Below are 22,557 nucleotides of genomic sequence, written 5' to 3'. Positions count from 1 at the left end.
ATTCTTTGAGACCAGTATTATTCTAATACCAAAAACAGACAAAAATAATACAAGAAAACTACAGGCCAATATCTCTCATGAACATAGATGCAAAAATACTCAACAAAATATTAGTATATCTAATCCTAAAATGTATAAAAATAATTATAAACCATGACAAGTTAAGATTTATCCCAGGTATGAAAGGCTGGTTCAACATTCAAAATTCAATTAATATAATTCATAATGTCAACAAACTAAAAACGAAAATCACATGATCATATCAATGGATGGAAATGCATTTGACAAAATCCAAACCCATTCATGATAAAAACTCTCAGTAAATTAGAAATAAAGGGGAACTTCCTCAACTTGAGGAATAATATCTGCAGAAAACCTACAGCTAAAATGATACTTCATGGTGAGAAAACCAAAGCTTTTCTATTAAGATCAGGTACAAGGCAAAGATATTCTCTATTATCAGTCCTTTTCAACATTGTATTTCAAGTTGTAGATAATGCAATAAGACAAAGAAGGAAATAAAATGTATATATATATTGGAAAGAAGAAATAAAATTGTCTCTGTGCAGATGACATGATTATCTATGTAGAGTGTGTAAGATAATTGATAAAAGAAAAAGAAAAACTCCTGGAAAACTCCTGGAATTAATAAGCAATTATAGCAAGGTTGTAGGATACAGGTTAGTATACAAATGTCAATTGCTTTCCTAAATACTGGTAATGAACAAGTGAAATTTGAAATTAAAAACACAGCTACTATTTGTATTAGCACTTTTAAAAATGAAATAATTGGGTGTAAACCTAACAAAATATGTACAAGATTAATATGAAGGAAACTATAAAACTGATGAATGAAATCAAAGAACTAAATAAATCAGAGGTATCCCATGTTCATGGACAGGATGACTCAATATTATAGTCATTTTTTTCCCAACTTGACCTGAAATTCAATGCAGTCCAAACGAAAACCAGCAAGTTATTTTGTGGATTAACTAATTCTAAAGTTTAAATGGGAGACAAAAGACCTAGAGTAGCCAACAAATATGGAAGCAGAAGAAGAAAGTTAGAAAACTGACAGTACTCAAATTCAAGACTTACCATAAATTTAAGGTAATCAAGACAGTGTCATATGGTGAAAGAAGACAAATAGATCAATGGAACAGAATAGAGAGGTTAGATATAGACCCAGATAAATATAATTAACTGATCTTTGACAAAGGAGCAAAGACAATAAAATGGAGAAAAGATAGTCTTTTCAGCAAGTGGTACTGGAACAACTGAACATCCACATACAGAAAAACGAATCTAGACATAGACCTTACAGACTTCACAAAAATTAACTCAAAATGGATCACAGATCTAAGCATAAAATGAAAAACTATGAAAGTCTTAGAAGATAACATAGAAGAAAAACTAGATGACTTTCGGTAAGGTGATGCCCTTCTAGATTCAACACCAAAGGCATAATTCATTTAAAAAAAATTAATAAGCTGGCTTTCAGTAAAATTTAAAAATTCTCTGTGAAAGACAATGTCAAGAGAATGAGAAGACAACCACAGACTGGGAGAAAATACTTGCAAAAGATAAATTTGATAATGGACTATTAGCCAAAATATGCAAAGCACATATACAAAATAGGTAAAAGGTCAAAAGGAAAACACACACACACAAAAAGAGTTCTTAAAACTCATCAATATGAAAGCAAACAACCCAATTAAAAAATGGATCATAGATCTGAACAGACACCTTACCAAATCAGATATATGGCAAATAAGCATATGAAAGATGTTCAACAGCGTGTCATTAGGGAACTGCCAATAAAGCAACAATGAGATACCATTGCACACCTATTAGAACAGCTAAAATTAAAAAAAAAAAAAAAACTTACAGCACCAAATGCTGGTGAGGATATGAAGCAACAGGAATAAGAATTCTTGTCCCCTGGTAGTGGGAAGGAAAAATGGTACAGCCAGTTTGGAAGATAGTTTGGCAGTTTCTTACAAAACTAAACATACTCTTACTATACCAGCAATCATGTTCCTTGGTATCTACACAAAATGAATGGAAAACACACCCACACAAAAATCTGCACTCAGATGTTTTTAGCAACTTTATAAATAACTGCCCATGCTTGGAATCAACCAAGATATCTTTCAATAGATGAGGAGAAACTGTGGCATATCCAGACAATGGAATACCACTCGGTGTTAAAAAGAAATGAGCTATCCAGCCATAAGAAGACATGGAGGAAACTTAAATGCATATTACTAAGTGAAATAAGCCATCTCAAAAGCCTACATACTGTATCATTCCAACTGTATGACATTCTGAAAAAGACAAAACTATGGAGACAGTAAAAGGATCAATGCTTGCCATGGGGGAGGAGGAAGGGAAGAATGAAAGATGGAGCACAGAGATTTCTAGGGCAGTGAAACTACTTTGTATGATTCTATACTGGTGGGTACACATCATTATACATTTTTCATAACCAATAGAATGTACAACACCCAAAATGAGCCTTAGTGTAAAGTATGGACTTTGGATGATAATAATGTGTCAGTGTGGTTTCATTTATTATAACAAATGCATTCTTGTGCAAGATATTGATAGTTGGAGAGGCTAAGTGGGAGACAGTGGCATATGAGAAATCTCTGTATCTTCAGCTCAATTTTGCTGTTAATCTAAAAATGCTCTAAAACATAGTCTATGTTTTCAAAAAAGGAAAATGTACCAATACAGCTATAATAGTGATAAGTCTTGTAAACGGTATGCTAAGTAAAAGAAGCCCTTTAGAGAACACTATATAATGTATGATTCCATTTTTATGTAACACTCAGAATAGACAAATCCTTAAGGCAAGAAAATAGATTAATGACTGCCTAGAGGTGAGGGCGTGCACGGTGTGAAAGATAAGGAGTGACTGCTAATTGGGTTTGGGGGTTGGAGATGAAGGTGTATTAAACGTAGACTGTGGGATGGTTGCAGAGCTCTGTGACCATAGTAAAAACTATTGAACTGTACACTTTTAATGGGTGAATTTTATATCATGCATATGTCTCAATAAAGATGTTTAAAAAAAGAATATAAACAGATTCATGTTCTAGTACTACACATTTCCAGTTGATAATAAGGACATTTTTTTCAGGTCAAATTTCCACATCTTTAGCTTTTTATATCACAGAAAAATTGGTCAGAAAGGAAATTTCAGTATATCGAATAAAAGATAGTGAGATTATATTCAAAACTAGGGAATTTATCATCAAAGATGAAATCCTGCTTTTAGAAGTGCTGTTGTGAAATCAATATGACCATTTGTTTCTGTTCAGAATTATCAAACATCATGCTTATGATAGGCAAAAACTGGAAAACTTATCAGAGATCACAGTTGAGATATTTCCATAGCAAGTGCCCATATTATTGTCTTGAATTACTATCTTTCGTACCTTATGTCTTTTCCATAAAATTTAATCATTTGATTTCAGGAACAATAACAAATGTCAAACTTAATTTTGAGTACTTAAATAGTCTCATGATGTAACATTATGCAGCCGTGATTTTTATATATAAAAAATTCTATTTTAATTTTTCGAATTCAAATCTACAGGGAAATGCAGATATTAAGTACAATGTAATGAGTTTTGATAAATGTATACACCCATGTAATGAACACGTCAGTGAAAATATAAAATATTTATCACCCCCAGAAAGTTTCCTCATACCAATCCCTCATCACCTCCACTGTGTTCTGATTTCTGTCACCATAGATTAGTCTTGTCTGTTCTTGAATTTCTTATGATTAAATTATGTAGTATGTAGTCATTTGTTTCTAGTTTCTTTTGTTCAACACAATGTTTATAAGTGTTGGCTTAGATTGCCATAACAAAATATCTTAGACTGGATGGCTTAAATAACAGAAATTTATTTTCTCACAGTCATGAAAGCTGGAAAGTCCAGTGTGAGCAGGGTCAATGTCTGGTAAGAGCTCTCTCCTTGGGCTGCAGATGGCTACCTTTTCACTGTGTCCTCACTTGGCCTTTCCTGAGTGTGTCCCCATGGAGAGAGGGAGAGAGACAGAGAGAGACAGAGAGAGAGAGAGAAAGACAGAGAGAGAGAGAGAGAGAGAGAGAGAGAGAGAGAGAGAGAGAGAGAGAGAGAGATACTCTCTCTTCCTCTTCTTATAAGGCCACCAGTACTACTGGATTAGGAACTCACCGTTTATTACCTCACGTAACCTTAATTACCTACTGAAAGCCCTATTTCCAAATACTATCACATTAGGAGTTATGGTATCAACATATAAAAGGGGGAGAATTCAATCCATAACAATGAGATTCATCCAGATTGTCACATGTATTAGTATTTGCTTTTTATTGTTGAATAGTATTCCATTGTGTGAATATGCCACATTGTATTTATTAGTTCTCCTAGTTATCATAATTTTGATCGTCTCCTGTTTGGGTTATTTTGAGTAAAACTGCTTTCATATATATTTGTGGATTCATGTGTTATTTCCCATGGGAAAATATCCAAGAATTGCTAGGACATAGGGTAGGAACATACTGAATGAACTTTATAAGAAACTGCCAGGCAATTTCTCCAAAGTGATTGCCAAATTTTTCATTTCTATGACCAATATTTGAGATTTCCAGTTACTTCACATTCTTTGCAACCTTTGGTGTTGAGTTTTTCATTTTGGACATTCTAGTTGGTGTGAAGTGATCTTTCAATGTTTTAATTTGCATTTCCCTGAGGGCTAATGATGTTGAACACTTATTCACATGCGTATTTACCATTTGTTTATCTCCTTTGTGCATTGTCTATTGAAATATTTTACCTATTTTAATTAGGTTATTTGTACTTTTTTAAACAATTGACTTTTAGGGGCTTGTATACATTCTACTGTATTTCCCCGAAAATAAGACCTAGCCAGACCATCAGCTCTAATGCGTCTTTTGGAGCAAAAATGAATATAAGACCCGGTGTGTTATGTTATGTTATGTTATGTTATGTTATGTTATGTTATGTTATGTTATGTTATGTTATGTTATGTTATTCCCGGTTTTATATTATATAAGACCAGGTCTTATAGTAAAATATGACTGGCTCTTATATTAATTTTTGCTCCAAAAGACACATTAGAACTGATGGTCTGGCTACGTATTATTTTCGGGGAAACACGGTAGGTACAAGTCCTTTGTCAGATATATTGCACATATTTTCTCCCAGTCAGTGGCATGCTTTTACATTTTTAAAATTTTCTTCTTACTTTCTTTTCATTTTCTGAGAAGTTTGCAATTTTAATGAGGTACAGTTTATCAAATTTTTCTTTTATCCTGTGTTATTTTTGCTATCTCTAAGAAATTATTGCCTGCCCCAAGGTTGTGAATATATTCTACATTTTCTTTTAGATGTTTCATAATCTTTGCTTTTACATTTGTGTCTATAATTCATTTCCGAATTATTTTTGTTATGATAGGAAGTAGATAGTTTCCTTTCTATATCAAATTGTTTTGATTCTTTTGATGAAAACTAATTGACCAGATATGTTTCTGGACTTTAATCCATTCCATTGACCTGTTTGTATAGTTTTCTGTCAATATCACATTGTGTTGGTTATTGTAGCCTGATGATGTCTTGAAATCAGATACTATAATTCCATTATACTGTCCTTTTCCCAGATGATTTTGGCAATTCTTGGTAATTGTTTCCATATAAATTTTAGAATTAGCTCATCAATTTTTCTTAAGTCTGTTAGAAATTTGATTTCTATTGTATTGGATCATAGACATTTAATATAATAATATTTTGGTGAGAACATTGTATCTCTGTTCATAAAGCATATCCATCTATAATTTTTTTCTTATAATGTCTTTGTCAGATTTTGATATCAGAGCCATGCTAGTCTCAAAACAATCTGAGGAGTTTCCTCTCTATTTTACATTTGGCATTATTTCCTCCCTAAATATGTAATAGAATTCACTAATTAAAACCATATGAACCTGAAGTTGTCTTTTGGGAAGTGATCTTGTTTGCAAATTAAATTTCTTTAACAACTATAGAACTATTTCTTCTTTATCTCTGTTATGATGTATTTCACTAGAATTTATTTCCATTATATCTAAGTTATCAAATATATGAACATAGTTATTTGTAATTTTTGAAATAAATTTTATTGGGGGAATATTGGGGAACATTGTGTTTCTCCAGGGCCCATCAGCTCCAAGTCATTGTCCTTCAATCTAGTTGTGGAGGGCGCAGCTCATCTCTAAATCCAGTCACCATTTTCAATCTTTAGTTGCAGGGGGCGCAGCCTACCATCCCAGGAGGGAATTGAACCAGTAACCTTGTTGAGAGTTCAAGCTCTAACCAACTGAGCCATCCAGCTGCCCCTCCAGAAGCTCAGTGGCAGCTCGTTGTCTTCAGTCTAGTTGTGGAGGGCACAGCTCACAGGCCCATGTGAGAATCGAACTGGCAGCCCTGTTGTTCAGAGCTCAAGTTCTAACCAATTGAACCATCTATACACTCCTGTGATATTTTTTTGTTGTCATTTGTATCTGTAATGAAGTCTGGCCCTGTCTTTCCTTTCTCATATCAATAATTTGTGTTTCTCTACCTCTTTTGTCAATCTTACTAGAAATTTATCAGTCTGAACATTGCTAATATTCTCTATGTTAACTTTCTATTTTATTGATTCCTCTTCTTAATTGTATTATTTCCTTATTTCAACTTATTTAGATTCAATTTGCATTTACTTTCTAGATTTTTAAGGTAAAAATTTACATGAATAATTTAAAAATTCTTTTATTTAAAACTCCAAGTTAAACTATTGGCAATGTTTTGGCTACATCCACCAAATTTTGTATGTTGTATTTTCATTTTCTTAGTTTGAATTATTTTCTAAGTTCCCTTTTGATTTTGCTTTAACTTACATGTTATTAAGAATTATTTAATTTCAATAATTTAGAATTTTCCTGAATGTCACATTGTTACTGATTTCTAATTTAATCCCATTGTGATCAGAGTATAGAAAGTTGATACCGCAAATAGTTTATTTTAAGGAACATTCCATCTGCACTTGAAAAGCATTCGTTTTCTGCATTGTTGAGTACACTGTAAATTTCAATGTACAAATGTTGATAGTGTAGTTAAAGTCTTCCATATTCCTATTAATTTTGTCTTTTTCTGTCAATTATTGAGATGTACTACAATTTCAACTATGATTACCCCTTTGTCTATTTTATTTTTGTCAGTTTTTACTTCATATATTTTTGAAACTTTTTAAATGCATACACATTTACAATTGTTATGTCTTCCTAATGAATGCACTTTTTATCATTGTTATGAGATCTTTCTTGTGCCTACTTTTTGCATGTAATGTATTTTCTCATCCTTTTAATTTCAAGACATCTGGTCTTCAAACTGTGAATCTTATAGTCAGCATATGACTCTTGGTTATTTATACAGGCTGACAATCTCAGCCTTTTAATTGGTGAGTGTAGTCCATTTATACTTAATGTAATTATTAATATATTTGGGTTTAAGTTGACCAACATGCTATTGTATTCTATTTGTCCAAACTGTTTTAGATTCCTTTGTTCCTCTTTAGTCAAATATATTTTAGTATTCTGTTTTATGTCCTCTATTCAATTTTCAGCTAAACCTCCTTTTTTAAAATTAAAAAAAAAAAAAATTCAGTGATTTTTCTTGGGATTAAAGCAATGTCTTCCTAATTTATTACAGTCTACTTGGAATTAATATTGTATCACCTGTTATAAAAATGTAGAAACATATAACATTGTAATTCTATTTACTCTCATCTTTTGTGTCTATTTTGTCAGCTTGACATTTTCTGAACTTGTATTGTAGCTCACATTTTTCACCAAATTTGAAAAAAACATGAACATTATTTTAAAAATCTTTTTTTCATTCCTATGTTTTCTTCCCTCTCTTTCTGGAATTCTGATTAAATGTTTTATCATTTTATATTGTCTCACTCTTCACTGATGAAGACCTCTTCATTTTGTTTCACTGTGAAAAAAAAATCTAATTCTGTGTGGATAATTTCTGTTAACAATCTTGAAGTTCACTGACCTTTCCTTCTACATTGTTCAATCAGCCATTAACCCTATCTAGTGATTTTTAAATTTCATATACAGTATTTTCAGTTCTAGACATTCTTTTGGCTCTTTTCCTAGTTTCAATATTTCTGCTGAGATTTCTCATCTGTTTACTCCTTGTGTCCTTTTTCTTTAACTCCATAAAATAGGTATAATAATTGCTTTTTGAAAAGTCACTTTCAGCCAATTCCAGCATCTGAATATAATGGGGGTCTGTTTCTATCAGTGGGCCTTTTGTCTTGATTTTGGGTCACATTTTCCTGCTTCTTTGCGTGACTAGTAATTTATTTTTATTATATGGTGGATATTATGTTTGATTCTTTGTAGGAAGTCTGGCTTATGTCATCTTCTCTGAAGGATACTGACTTTCTCATCAGGAATTAAATTATTGGCGGATGCACTTCACCTTTGTAGGGATGGTTTTATGCTTTGGTAAGCTGGGTTTATTTCAATATTCTCCTCATTCTTAGAGGTGGTTTTCATTTCAGTGTTTGGTCATTACTCCTAATATTTGACTTTTCCAAAGTCACCTCTGAATGCTCAAGGAACTTGGGAAGGTTTATTCTCTCTGGTTGGGCTGGAACTCTAATATGTCCCAGCTCTCTCTGACCTCTCTTTCTCTATTCAGTTCTCAGACAGACAGCAAACACTCTCACTGTCTTAAGTCGTCCTGTCCTGTGCAACACATCCCAGTTCTCACCTAAGGATCCAAGAAAACATACTACCTGCAAACTTATGTCCACTCCTTCTGCTCAGATGCCTTCTCTTGGCATACTGTCCCCCAAATCCTAGCCACCTCAGCAGCCCCAAACTCCAATGTCTTCCTCCTCATATCAGTGAGATTTCCACTCTTCATTCACCACTTGAGCTCTACCTCCGTGTGAGTTGGCCAGAGATGTATCACCATGGAGAAAGCCAGTATGAAACATAAGCTCATCTTGTTTCCCTTCTCTCAACAACCCAAATCCTGTGTTGCCTTCTGTCCAGTGCCTGAGGAGTTGACATCTACTATTCTGATTTTATAATGGTTTGAGATGGAGGGATAAGGCCAATATTAGTTATTCCATCATGACTGGATAAGGCCAATATTAGTTATTCCATCGTGACTGATATTCAATTTTAAACTTTGTTTATTGTGTGAAAATTCCATTTCTCCAAAGCGTACCTACTAATGGCCAATAGACATGAAAAAATGTTCAATGTCACTAATCATCAGAGAAATGCAAATAAAAACCACAATGAGATATCACCTCACACCAGTTAGAATGTCTGTCATCAACAAGACAAATAGTAACAAGTGTTGGAGAGGCTGTGGAGAAAAAAGAACCCTCATATACTGCTGGTGGGAATGCAGACATTATGGGAGGCAGTGTGGATAGTCCTCACAAAATTAAGAATAGAATTACCATATGACCTAGCAATCTTTCTCCTGGGTATCTACCCCAAAAATCTGAAAACATTTAACCTTAAGGATATATGTGCTTTGATGTTCACTGCAGTTTTATTTACGGTGGCTGAGACATGGAAACAACTAGGGTTTCCAGGAGGGAATTTTCACCCGTTCTCAGGAATTATTTTCATTTTCTCATTCCCGAATCCCGAGATATAAACTGTTTTCTGTTCTCCACGATGAATCATTTCCACAAAGTGACGGCAGATATTACAAACCACCTGGGTTCAAGGAGCCGATTTTCCCGATTTCCCGACTAACTTTTCTGGGGATTTGGGAACATAAAAGCAGAAAAAAAATCCCAAGAGTGGGTGGGAATTCTTGCCCAGAAACTCAAGAAACAACTAAAGTGTCCTTCGATAGATGATTGAATAAAGAAGTTGTGGTATATATACACAATGGAATATTATTCTACCATAAAAAAAGATGAAACAGTGCCATTTGCAACAACATGGATAGATTTTGAGATTATTAGGCTAAGCGAAATAAGTCACACAGAAAAAGTCGAGAACCATATGATTTCACTGATATGTGGTACATAATAATAAAACTGAAAACAACAAAGGAACAAGACTGACAAATGAAAAAAACACAAACTCATAGACACAGACAATAGTTTAGTGGTCACCACAGGGTAAGAAGGAGGAGAGTAGTAGATGAGGGTAAAAGGGATCAAAGATATGGTGATAGACTGACTCTGGGCGGTGAGCACACAATGTGATATATAGATGATGTATTACCAACTTGTACACATGAAGCCTATGTAACTTTACTAACAATTGCCACCTCAATAAACTTTAATGAAAGAAAGAAGAAAATTCCATATATATGCAAGTAAATTTACATATATTAATATAAATGTGCATTTTAATGTATTGCATAGTGTTCAGTTCTGAGTGTTAGAAATTTCATTCTTAAGTACCAATCATGTAATCCAGGTAAATTTTGTTTTGCAAGGATCTGGGTCCTTTTCTATGGTGTGAGAATAATAATATATCTGTCATATGGTGTTTTTGTAATTGTTAAGTACTATATAGAAAGCCCTTAGCAAAGTGAATTGTATATTTTAAATGTGCATAAATGTTAACACTATTCTATGTATGTTACATATAAAAATAGTATCCAGAAAGAACATCACTAAACCTCAAAAGTATTTATGGGCATTTATTTAGACCGCTGTACTCCCATGTTCTTTACATTGAATATCTATCTTTTAATAATCAAAAATAAATAATGTTTTAAAGGAAATATGACTCCCAAGGTATTTGATATTGAAAGCCTCAAAAATAACCCTATGTTGACTTATAAGTGCTAACAGTTTTCCTGAAAAAAACAATCATTCTTTCTTTAAATTTCTTTCTCTTTTATTGTTATTTTTTTGCTTATAAGGAGGTAATAAACAATGGAATCATGTTGATAGTATACACATTTGAACATTCAGTGACAGAGGGAACTAAGAACTAAGGTCCTGAAACCATTAGAAAACCAGTAATAGGCACATATGAGTTTTCTTGCCATTTTTTTTAAACTGAGAATTATTTAAACCCCTGATTACTAAAGAAAGCAATGATTCCATTTAGAAAATAATTTATAAATATGTCTATTTTGGTGGTATTCCCCCTTATTGTTAGAAGCATTTCTAAAGGAACCACCATGGTTGTTTCTTGGTGAATGAAGGAATAGCTTCATGAGCAAATAATCTGAACTTTATTGTAAAACAAATGTTGCTTTTGTGATTTTTTTAAATGTATGTTTTTAGGATTTTATTTTTCTCAATTAAAAGCTTTTATATTGGAGAATAACATTTCTCACATTCTTAATTTTCCTTATTAAAACAGAGTTGCTTAGAGCTTGTGTGGCTCTTTCATGTTTAAATGATATATGAACAGAGATGTGTTTCCTACATTAAACTACTTTTCATAAAAAAATTCCCGTAACCCAGCCACCGAGATGTTAGAAATCAGATGGTATCAGAATATTAACAATGTTATTTGAGAAAGTTTCAGATAATAAATATCAAAAGTCCGTAAGAAGAAGATAAGAACATCAGATTGTAGCCTGGAAGGAAAAAAAAGGAAAAGCTCCCCCTTGGCTGCTTGAAGGCCCGCTGCCATCATGAACGACACAGTAACTATTCGGACCAGGAAGTTCATGACCAATAGACTACTTCAACGGAAACAGATGGTCATCGACGTCCTTCACCCTGGGAAGGCAACAGTACCTAAGACAGAAATTCGGGAAAAACTAGCCAAAATGTACAAGACCACACCAGATGTCATCTTTGTATTTGGATTCAGAACCCATTTCGGTGGTGGCAAGACAACTGGCTTTGGCATGATTTATGATTCCCTGGATTATGCAAAGAAAAATAAACCCAAACATAGACTTGCAAGACATGGCCTGTATGAGAAGAAAAAGACCTCAAGAAAACAGCGAAAGGAACGCAAGAACAGAATGAAGAAAGTTAGGGGGACTGCAAAGGCCAATGTTGGTGCTGGCAAAAAGTGAGGTGGAGATTGGATGACAGGAGTAAAGATTCGTCAGTGACTGGTGATTGAGCAGATTTGTCATGAGAGGACTAATAAACTAAGTACTTTAAAAAAAAAAAAAAGGAAAAAAATTCTCCCTCTTTCCTCTCTTAATATTTTTGCTTATATTATTGGATGTAGATTCTCTGAATTGTGAGAAGATAAAAGAATTCATTATAGTATGAAAATACAGGTAGCCTGGAGAAGTTTTGGAAAATGTTTACTTCTTTGAGCTAATCTGGGAATGCCACACATATTAATCCTATTATAAATTGGGATTCATGGGACCAATAAAGTCTGATGTTTCCACAAACCAGATAATCACCTTCTCCACACCTCAGAAAGAACTAAGGATATCCACAACCATGAATCAGGGAGGCAGTCAGGTGGTAACAAAATCAAATACATGTAAGAGAAAATCAGATATGTTTTTAGTTTTTGGTACTTATAAAAAACTGTTTTACTATTTCAAGTTGCTGAAAATCATTTCTTCAGTCGAATTATTATAAAAATTTGAATATCGAAATGTTTGAGATGAAATTATTATCTTTAAGTAGAAGAAAATACCAAGATTCTTTCTAAAACATTGCATCAATTTAGGTTCACGTGACATAATCATTTGAGAAAGTTGTGATTTTTAAAAGAAAGGAAAACATTACAAGCAGGAGTTAAATATCAAGTAGAGAGTATGTGTTGAAATAATATCTAACTATGTGGAGCATATCTATATGAAACACTTATGATAAAAGACGAAACATTTAAACCCCTAAGGCCAATTTCTTATAGACTTTCTTTTTTACGTGTAATAAAACTCATGAGCTAGATGGTGACAGGAAAGAAATTGATATAAAAATGATATGAATTATAGCAAAATATCTTCCTTTTAGCTTTAATCCTTTATCAAATACACTGAGCACTTTACATAAATTCTTTTACTTAATATTCACAAAACACTATCAGTATCGTTATAACTCACAGGTTTCTGCTGATGGACCTGATATTTGGAAGAAGGAAGTTACTGTTCTCAAATCATAGAATTATTAGGTTGGTGCAAAAGTAACTGTGGTTTAAAAGGTTAAAAATAATTACAGAAACCGCAATTACTTTTGCACCAACCTAATATTAAGGGAGCAATGGTGAATCTTGCAACTAGGGCTACCTGAGTACAAAGCTCATACTGTACTGTTATGATATTGTTAGATATTGTTATTTTTAACACTATGCTGTACTATCTTCTTCAAATTAATTTTGTATGGTTAATTTCAATTTTGTTTTACTATACATTAATAATATTCTACATTAAATTCTTGAGAGTACCAAAACAAATATCAGTAATGAAAAATTACATATGATAGTACTTAACAGAAAAAAAATAATGGATCTAATGAACCCCTTTCTGACAATTCTTGAAAAAGCAAATTTTTAAGAAATTAAAATTTTATGTATATGAAATTTTAAGTTTATATTCAGATATGAACAAATTCATCTTACATTAATAAAAGACATTCAATCACCTTTTGCAGAAAGAAGCTAAAACAAATTGAAAAGTAAAATAAAGTCACTAGATTTAATTTACCTTCATTAGAACATAGACGTGTTTTTTTCCATTGTGTACTCTTCTATTTAAAAGTTTTAGAACAATTTGCAAAAAATGTATTCATTATTGTTAAAGATATTTTCTCTCTGAAATTACTGAACATAAGACTGTTGAAAAAAGAAAATCATAATATATTCATTCCAAAAGAAATTCATATTTAAGACCAGTTTAAACATTTCAGTTTTTGAAAAATATTTTTATAGAATACCTTTTAAAAGAGTCTTGAATAAAGCTTTACATCACAAACTATTGTTTTTCAGATATTGAAAATAATTGGAAAGTTTTGTGACCACTCTTCTGTTAATGTGTATTCAGTATTCAACTTTAACAATTTTAAGGTTTCTATTTAGAAATAATTGAATAAGTTGTCAGTGATATTGTAATATATGGAAATCTAAACAGATCACTATAATTATATAATAAGTTTTGAAATTCAGAAGTGTTTTAATACCTCTTAAACTGATCGTTTTTGATGTTAAAATGCAAATAATTGCTGAATTAATTATCCTTTTCGCACATTTTCAACCAAGAAAATAACTACAATAAAGTCATGATTTTGTACCACTTTCAAAAGGCTCTTACACAGAATACAACATTAATTCAAATGCAGTCAAATCATATGAAAATATAATTACCACAGCTAAACAAATCATCTTACAGTGTAACATCACCATTTTATTGGGTATTTGAAATGGGCAACTTTATTTCCAAAGCAACAAAAACCTAATAATATTTAACACTGATTTTTCAATTTGGTTGTGATTTGTTTATACAATGAATTATTAATGTAAAACCATCAAAATAGTGCTCTTTCAAATAATTTCATATTTATCAATATAATTGAAGATTTTTTAAAGCTTGCAGGTTTTTCAACACTTTTATGGTTTTATTTATACAAAAGCATAGAAACATGAACTACAAATTTCTAGTGTTCATATATCTCCTTGTTTCTCCATCCTATTTCTACTCCCATCTCAACTTTTGTTAGCATTCATTCCTGTATATACACTACACATTTTTGTCTTCTTTCTAGATTTACACATTCATATGAAGAAAGTTAAAGATGAGAGTACTTTAGTCTACCTACTTAACCAAATTACACCAGTGTTTGCCCTTGCTTAAATAGTACTTTGGTACAATGCTGAATGAATTTCTAAGTAGCATTTAAAGCAATCTTATACAGACAATATTAAAGCATCCATAAATTTAATTTTGAAAGTCCTCACCCTTTCTAAAAGAATCTTTTCTACAAAGAATCTGCTGAAGTAGAATAATACTGAATGTCAACTATTATTATATATACATATATATATATATATATACATATAACATACTTACGGGATGTAAAGTACAGCATAGGAAATAGTCAGTGGTATAGTAACAGCTTTATGCGATGTCAGAGGGATAATAGACTCGGGGGGTTATCACTCTGTGAGCGATGTAAATGTCTAATCATTATGTTGCTTTGTATACCCAGAACTAATATAAAAAATTAAATAAAAGTGACAACTTTTCAGTTATCCTGATGCTCCCAATCATCAATACTCATTGTATGCATGTTCACATACTTGAGATCATTAAAACAGAGGGGTTTCGACAGGTAGGTAGAAAGATTTTTTTTTTCTTTAATATTTAAGCCCCTCTCCCTTTTTTGAAGCATAACTGAGGGACAGCACCCATTTCTCATGAGGTAAAATGAATGTTCTTATTTTACGAACACAGGTGCTTTCTGCTTTAAGAAGCTTCCAATTAAAAAAAAACAACACCCAAACAAGAATGAATATTTATTTTCAAAATGCAAAAGAATTTGTCAGAGGATCATCTTAATATAATGAGTCCCAGTAGAAAATTAAGTTTATATTTTACATAATTTGGTAAGATACTGAGGTTTTAGAAACTCAATTACTGTATTCTGCAAAAAGTACAGTATAATTATACTTGTTCTTAATTATTACATTTAAAACAAATGAAATGTAGTTGCAATCACCTTGTATGTTTTGGTACTATAATATTAGTTTTAATTTTTATATGACTATGAGCAAAGACCAGAAAGTATAACTCAAAGTGACTAATGTTGTTTTTTATTTTTAGCATCTCTGTACTGTGATTTTTAGATATTAGGCTCATCAGTAATTCTGAGAAAGTCTAAAAAAACCTTTTTAAAGTAATACCTCATACTAAAATGTGTAAGAAAAATAGTTGTGTCTTTCAAATAATTTTGATGACATTTTAAAATGAGTACAAATTATAATCAAACACATAATTACAATTAGCATTTCATCAAAAATACGATGAAAAATGCATGTAACGTAATGAAAATGGGCTGCTCACATTTACAAGCTGAATTATCTTTGAAACTAATAAAGTTCCTCAAATTCTCTGTGAGTATTAATAAAATAAAATATATAAGATTTTTATAAATATCTTGTACCGTTGTAACTTGCCGTTCCATTTTGAAAAATCATTGATTTTAATAACTTAAAAAACATGAAGATTCTTTATAATGCTTTATTCATTGTGGTCATTAATTTCTATCATAATTACTGAAATATTTGAGAATATTTTGTGTTTGAAGTTGAGAATTACTTAATTTAAGGGGACATGGCAGATCTTTTATTCAATATCTTCTGTAATTACACCACCGATTTCAGAGGTGCTTAAAATTGTTATATCTTAAAATTCCACAAATTTGGATATTTTATTCCCTGATATATATTAATTCCATATTAAGCTACTTTTGTACTATGAGTCTGTAACTAGCATTTAAAGCGATCTTATAGACACTATTAAATCTACTTTAAAAATTACAGATGGTATACTATAATATTTTCACATACGCAATACATTTAGAAATCCACAGATATATAATTAAACAACTGTGAAGAATTAAATATTAATTAGTATATATTAACAATGCTAGATTTCTTAATAAACAAAATAAGGATCAGTAGTTTTTCCAACTTCTATTACTTCAACTTAAAGCCTTTTCCCCCCGGCCTTCCAATCAAACAATTTTAGTGAGGAATAATTCTTTGTTATATAAACATAAACTAATAACTATACTTTTTACTTATTAATCATTTGGAAAAGTTTCCAGAGTGCTCCTCATGCAGAAGAAATAATATTTTCAGCCTGTTAAATCTTGGCGTAGACAATGATGACAATTTAAACCCTTAAGACACATAAGCTGTAGCAAACACATTCTACACAATGTGGTAGATTCAAAAAGATATTTTAAATACCAGATGTCTCTGTTTCATTTTCTACTGATTCTATGTATTAAAATTGATTTCATGTAAATTTTCAAGAACTTAGTATTAAGTTCTATAGTAATCAAAATTTAAAATTGTATACTAAACAAAATGATGGAAATCTAATATTAAAAGGCCTGTGAAGGGAGATTTTTTGAGTGTCTAAATTGATTAGGAGTACTGCACCAATGGAGTCCACTGAAATCCAATAGAATATTAACAGAGATATCATGGCTATTCAAGATGTCAGGTCTTAAAAGAGAATAACTTAATAATCATTTTATATTATACCCGTACTTCACATATTCATTTATTACTATATCATGATGGAAAACAATTCTTAGCTCTATATTAACTGAAATTATTCATGTACTGTTTGATTTCATGTAAAAGATAAGCCATTACTTTAATGAAAGACATAAGTAGCACTATAAGTAATGAATTTACATACACTATTTACTTTTGAAGAAAGCTCTGAGTCTACATTTTAAGATAATTGAATGATATTAATGGATCGGCATATTTGGGCTTTCAAGTCAAACATATTCCATATCCAAATAACTTGTTATTTAATGGAACTTGATGGGCAAAACAATTTTTTAGGTAGAATTTACTGCTGTATCACCTTTGTTCACTGAGACAACTAGGCAACAGAGAAAGCTGCACATGGCATTATTTGAGGGGCCAGCCTAGTGGACTTGGCACATCCCATTGTATGGCAGGAGACCTCATGACCTAAAGGTCAGCGTTAGTATATCACCAGACATCAGTGCTGAGATAGAAAGAATTACATGGAGACAGTCCAAACCTTAAGTTATTTCTCATGCTTCAATATGCTCAGACCACAGGCTAAAAGTCTAAATAAGAAAATAATAATAATACTGAGGAGCAGCTGTTAGCTGCTCCCATTAAGTAGACTCCAAAACCCAACCTTCTGGTTTTCAGCTTGGGAGACTGGAAACTTCAAAAGAGAGCAGCTGAGATCTAGGGAGAATGGGTGCCACATAGACTCCCGAGTCTCCTTAAAGAATCCCTGGATATCACTGAAGTTATATAATTCCTTCCCCTCTGCCTTGATATTCCTGAGGCTATCAGGAATCCCGAAGTGATTTTGAGCATGCCTGGAAATTCTTCCAAAACATTCTGTTGGCAAGATAGGGTATAGCTGCCTTCATGTGGACATCAGCTGATCGTGAGCTGCCATTTACAGGAAAGAAGGGAGAGGAGGATATTGACACAACTCAGTGTCAATTCATTGTTTCAGATGGAATCAGAGGAACAATTTACAAGCTGTCTTGGAGCACAATTGCAAGAGTTCACTTCTATGGGAGCACACTTTCAGAGGTCATGACCACACTCTGTCTGCTAAATGCACATCTGCTTTAGGAAAGAATTGGTTTCTTTAGGAAATACTCCCTGATCGTCATCCCCTACTTTTGCATTAGGCTTTATCCCTACAAGCAACTGTGAGCCTAATCAAACTAGTCCTGTAGCAAGCACTGCTAGAGTGATGTATTTACATTTTTACCTTGAACACTAGAAGGTAAAGCTCTTGTAGAGACCATGATTATTTTATTTTTATGCCCCCAGGACCAAGCCCACTGCTAGCACATAGTCAGTGCTCAGTAAACATTTGCTGAATGCAAGTTGAATGAAGAAGGTACCACCACCATATTGCATATCTGTCACACTAATAATTTGAAGGTGAGGAGATAAAATTCCTTAAACAACACCCAGACCTAATTGTTCTAAAAAAATTAAAAAAACCAATGAAGTAGAAATGTCATGAAATAGTCTCCTCAATGCTGGAATGAATGCAGTTATTATAGCATCAGGAAACATCAGTGAACTTGCCACCACTGACTAAATAACACCTTTCATGCCTACGCATGGAGACCCACACCATTTATTATGATAGCATTTTACTGCCATAAATGCTTGAAACCAAAGAATCTGTTTAAAAAAAGAAAATTAAATATTTGCATATTTCTTGGGCTCCATATTCTATATGTTAAACTTACTTAAAACTTTCAAATTATTTGATTATTTATTCTCTTACTAGTATATTTTACAAAGTATTGAAAATTCTTCTAATTATTTAGAATAGAATAACTGATATCATTGAATTAAAAAACACATTGTTTTATATGTGGATCACTTTCTCCAAAATAAAATTTCATTCCTTCTTTTGGGAAAATGGTTTTCCAAAGGGAAGTTTAATTTTTAAAAACTACTATGAAAATATCTCTGATAAAACAGAAACATACATTTACTTCATCAACAGATATAAAAGGATTTCCTACATATACAACGTTAATAAGGGTTTTACGAAAAGTAATGAACCTGTAACAACACTGACATCTCTGCAAACTTTCCTGTCATTTATGGAAGACATAAAACATTCATTTACTCTCTGCCCCTTTAAATTTTACTCTATTTTTCTAAAACATCCTTGAAATAACAGGGGGACATCTTAGGATGAGGACTGAAATATGTACTTTGGACACATTTTATAGACAAAAGATGTAATCAAGGCAATTATAATCAGAGAATAAAGTAAACAGACGACTCTTTATCACAATTGCACACAGAATAAAGCTTGATTAAATAGTCAGAAGGTAAAAGGCTGCATATACAAAGCACAAAATACAGTCTAATACTTTGCATGCTTAGATGATTTAAACTTAGTTCTCACATGCCTCTTCATAAAAGTCTAATGTAAATAAAGTAAGTGTTAAACTCTTTCTTTCCCTTAAGACAAAACTATTCGGAACTTTTAAAATCTCTTAACCACTACACATGTTTACAATGCCAGAGAAAAAGAAAAAGAGAAATTATTAATGTTTAAAATTACCCAGCAACTCCATTGCATCATCTTCATTATCAATATCTTCTTCTGTTACCGATGGAGTCAGGCTGTGAATGGACTCGAAAGAATCCTGAGAGAGCATTGCTGCCAGAAGTTTCTTATGTTGCTGTTGCTGTTGTTTTAATCCCTTAGTCTTGAGTTCCACCTTTAAGCTGAAGAAATATTTACGTGTTAACTTTCAGTGATGATGACATGATGCATTAGCTGTGGTAAGTAAAGAGAATCTAGACACATCCCATTCAATTATTTTGCTATGCAGATGTACGGACATATTAGCAAAACTTTTTTCGAGGATAATGGAAATATAGACTCTGTCTTCTTTCTTAGACATCTTCGGTAACTTGTTAACAATTTTCCAAGTGGGTATAGAACTAAAGTTTTTCATTTTCATAAAGTCCAGCTTATCAATTATTTCTCTCATGGATCATGACTTTGGTATCGTATCTAAAAAGTCATTGCCATACCCAAGGTCATATAGGTTTTTCTCTTGTTATCTTCTAGGTGTTTTATAGTTTTGCATTCACATTTAGGTCTACGATCCATTTAGAGTTAATTTTTGTGAAGGGTGTAAGGTCTGTGTCAAGACCTTGTTTTTATATGTGGATGTCCAGTTGTTCCCGCATCATTTGTTTAAAAAAAAAAAACTATCTTTGCTCCATTGTATTGCCTTTGTTCCTTTGTCAAAGATCAGGTGACTATATATTTATGGGCAATTTCTGGGCTCTCTATTCTGTTCTACTGCCTATTCTTTTGCTGATATGCAATAACTTGATTACTGTAGATTTATAGTAAGTCTTGGAGTCAGGGAGTATCAGTTCTCCGATTTTGTTCGTTTCCTATGTGTTCACTATTCTGGGTCTTTCACCTCTCCATACAAACTTTAGAATCAGTTAGTTTATAGCCACAAAATAACTTGCTGAAATTTTGATTGCGTGTGTATAAATTTTTAGTCTTTTTTTTCTGTTGTTCATTTTGGATAAATTCTATGGATCTCTCCTCACATTGAATAATTCTACCCTGTCATCTCCACTCTATTACTGAGTCCATTCGACAAATTTTAATTCCTGTTATTTATTTTTCCAGTTACACAATTTCCATTTGATTCGCTTTTATTATTTCTATTTCTTTGCTGATATCTTGCATGTTTTCATTTGTTTCAAAAGAACTTATAATTGATTGTGGAAGCATTTTTGTGATGCTTGCTTTAAATTCTTTGCCAGATAATTTTATCTGATTCATCTCGATGTTGGCATCAGCTGTCTGTCTTTTCTCATTTAAGGTGTGATTTTCCTGGATCTTGGTATAATTGGCGATTTTTTTTTATTGTAGCCTGCACAATTTGGCTATTATTTTAGGAGACTCTGGGTCCTATTTAAATCTTTTATTTTAAAAGGCAGCCACCTGCAGTGCATGACCCATTGTAGCTTGTGGTGCCAGTGACAGTTTAATTTTCATAGCTCTTGCAGTGCTGTTTTAGTCTGCTTGGTTTATTCGTGTCGCTGTGGCTCCCACTGGTCCCTACTAGTGCTGCCTGAGGGGGAAGAGTGGCAACCTCAGGTGGTACATTTGCTGCCTTTAGGTAGGTGAAGGGAATACCTGACCATGAGGACGAAAGGCTTCCCATGCCAAGCTTCGCTGTGGAGAGATCCCTCTTACTGGTGTCTTTTTGTCCAGTAAAAGACACTGAACTGTCTGGTGTCTTCAGTGGGGACGGGGAGTCTGAAGTCTGGCAGGAGAGGACAGCGTGTTCTCTGAACATTTACTGTCAGTGAGCTTCTTGTTCAATTCCCTTGGCGAGTGCCACTAGACTCTCCTGGTATTGTTGGCAAGACACCTATTGAGCCAGGGGGAGAAATGAACCTATCCGGGCCACCTCCTCTTGCTAGTTTGGGGCTGGGAAATGCCAGGCCTAGCTTGCCTTGTGCTGTTGGGTAGGAGATCATAAATTGCCTGCCATTATGTTGTTCCTCCCATTGTCAGGGGCCTAACCTCCACCTTCCTCTTTACATTTTTCACAGTATGAAAGTTAAGTTACTTTGGTTGCCTCTTGCATCATTTCCAAGGTTTACAGTTATATTTAATGGGGATGAGCAGAGAGAAATAAGTCTGTGCCATCTTTTCCAAAACAGAGATGACAGATGACTTGTTAAAGGGCAAATGACACCTTTACAGTGGAGAAATCGAGTGATACCACCTTAACCACGTGAACAAACTCAGTATCATCAATACTGGGACAAACTGATATTACGAGCCTCTTGATATGATAAAACGAGGAAGTATACAATGTCACCTACATAGAATTCTTGCCAAAAATATTTAACCTGAATTTAATCATCAGGAAATAGACACATCCAGATTTGGAAACACTTGCCTGCGCTCTGCAAAGATGACAATATCATGAAGGAAAACAAAGGTGAAAGACTTTTCTAGATTACAGAAGACTAAAGAGACTTGCCAACTTAACTCCACCCATGATCCTTTATTGGATGCTGGATTAAAAGGAAACAAAAAACTAAGCACATCTCTAATTTTCCCAGTAAACATCCAGAATAGTCTTTACTGGGAAAATTAGTGATTTACGAATATGGACTCCATATTAGATAATTTTATGCTGTCATTGTTAAATGTTTTGATATGTTAATGACATAATAGTTGTATAAGAAAATATCCTTATTCTTAGGAGATGTATGTTAAAGAATGAAGGAATTAACATGTTACAATATCTGGAACTTATTTTCAGATGGC

General features: G+C 32.8%; 2 protein-coding genes across 2 annotated transcripts in view; one reads left to right on the top strand and one right to left on the bottom strand.

Annotated features, from left to right (window-relative positions):
- The window catches only part of LOC308506445 (uncharacterized protein C8orf34 homolog), a gene marked incomplete at its 5' end in the record, with an annotated part of 300,475 nt that overhangs the window by 177,261 nt on the left and 100,657 nt on the right, over positions 1–22,557 (bottom strand). The window contains 1 exon segment of the mRNA XM_081069952.1: positions 19,798–19,964. Within this exon segment, the coding sequence (XP_080926078.1) occupies positions 19,798–19,964 (167 nt within the window).
- LOC308506806 (small ribosomal subunit protein eS24-like) lies at positions 11,683–12,120 on the top strand (the record flags this gene model as incomplete). The annotated part of the gene is made up of 1 exon (XM_081070780.1): positions 11,683–12,120. One exon carries the CDS (start codon positions 11,683–11,685, stop codon positions 12,073–12,075), a length of 393 nt encoding a protein of 130 aa, XP_080926906.1. The 3' UTR covers positions 12,076–12,120.

The sequence above is a fragment of the Rhinolophus hipposideros genome, assembly GCF_964194185.1.
Source record: "Rhinolophus hipposideros genome assembly, chromosome: 13".
Taxonomy (NCBI): Eukaryota; Metazoa; Chordata; class Mammalia; order Chiroptera; family Rhinolophidae; genus Rhinolophus; species Rhinolophus hipposideros.
Note: the sequence above shows the minus strand (reverse complement) of the source record. Positions and strands in the feature narration are given on the sequence as shown.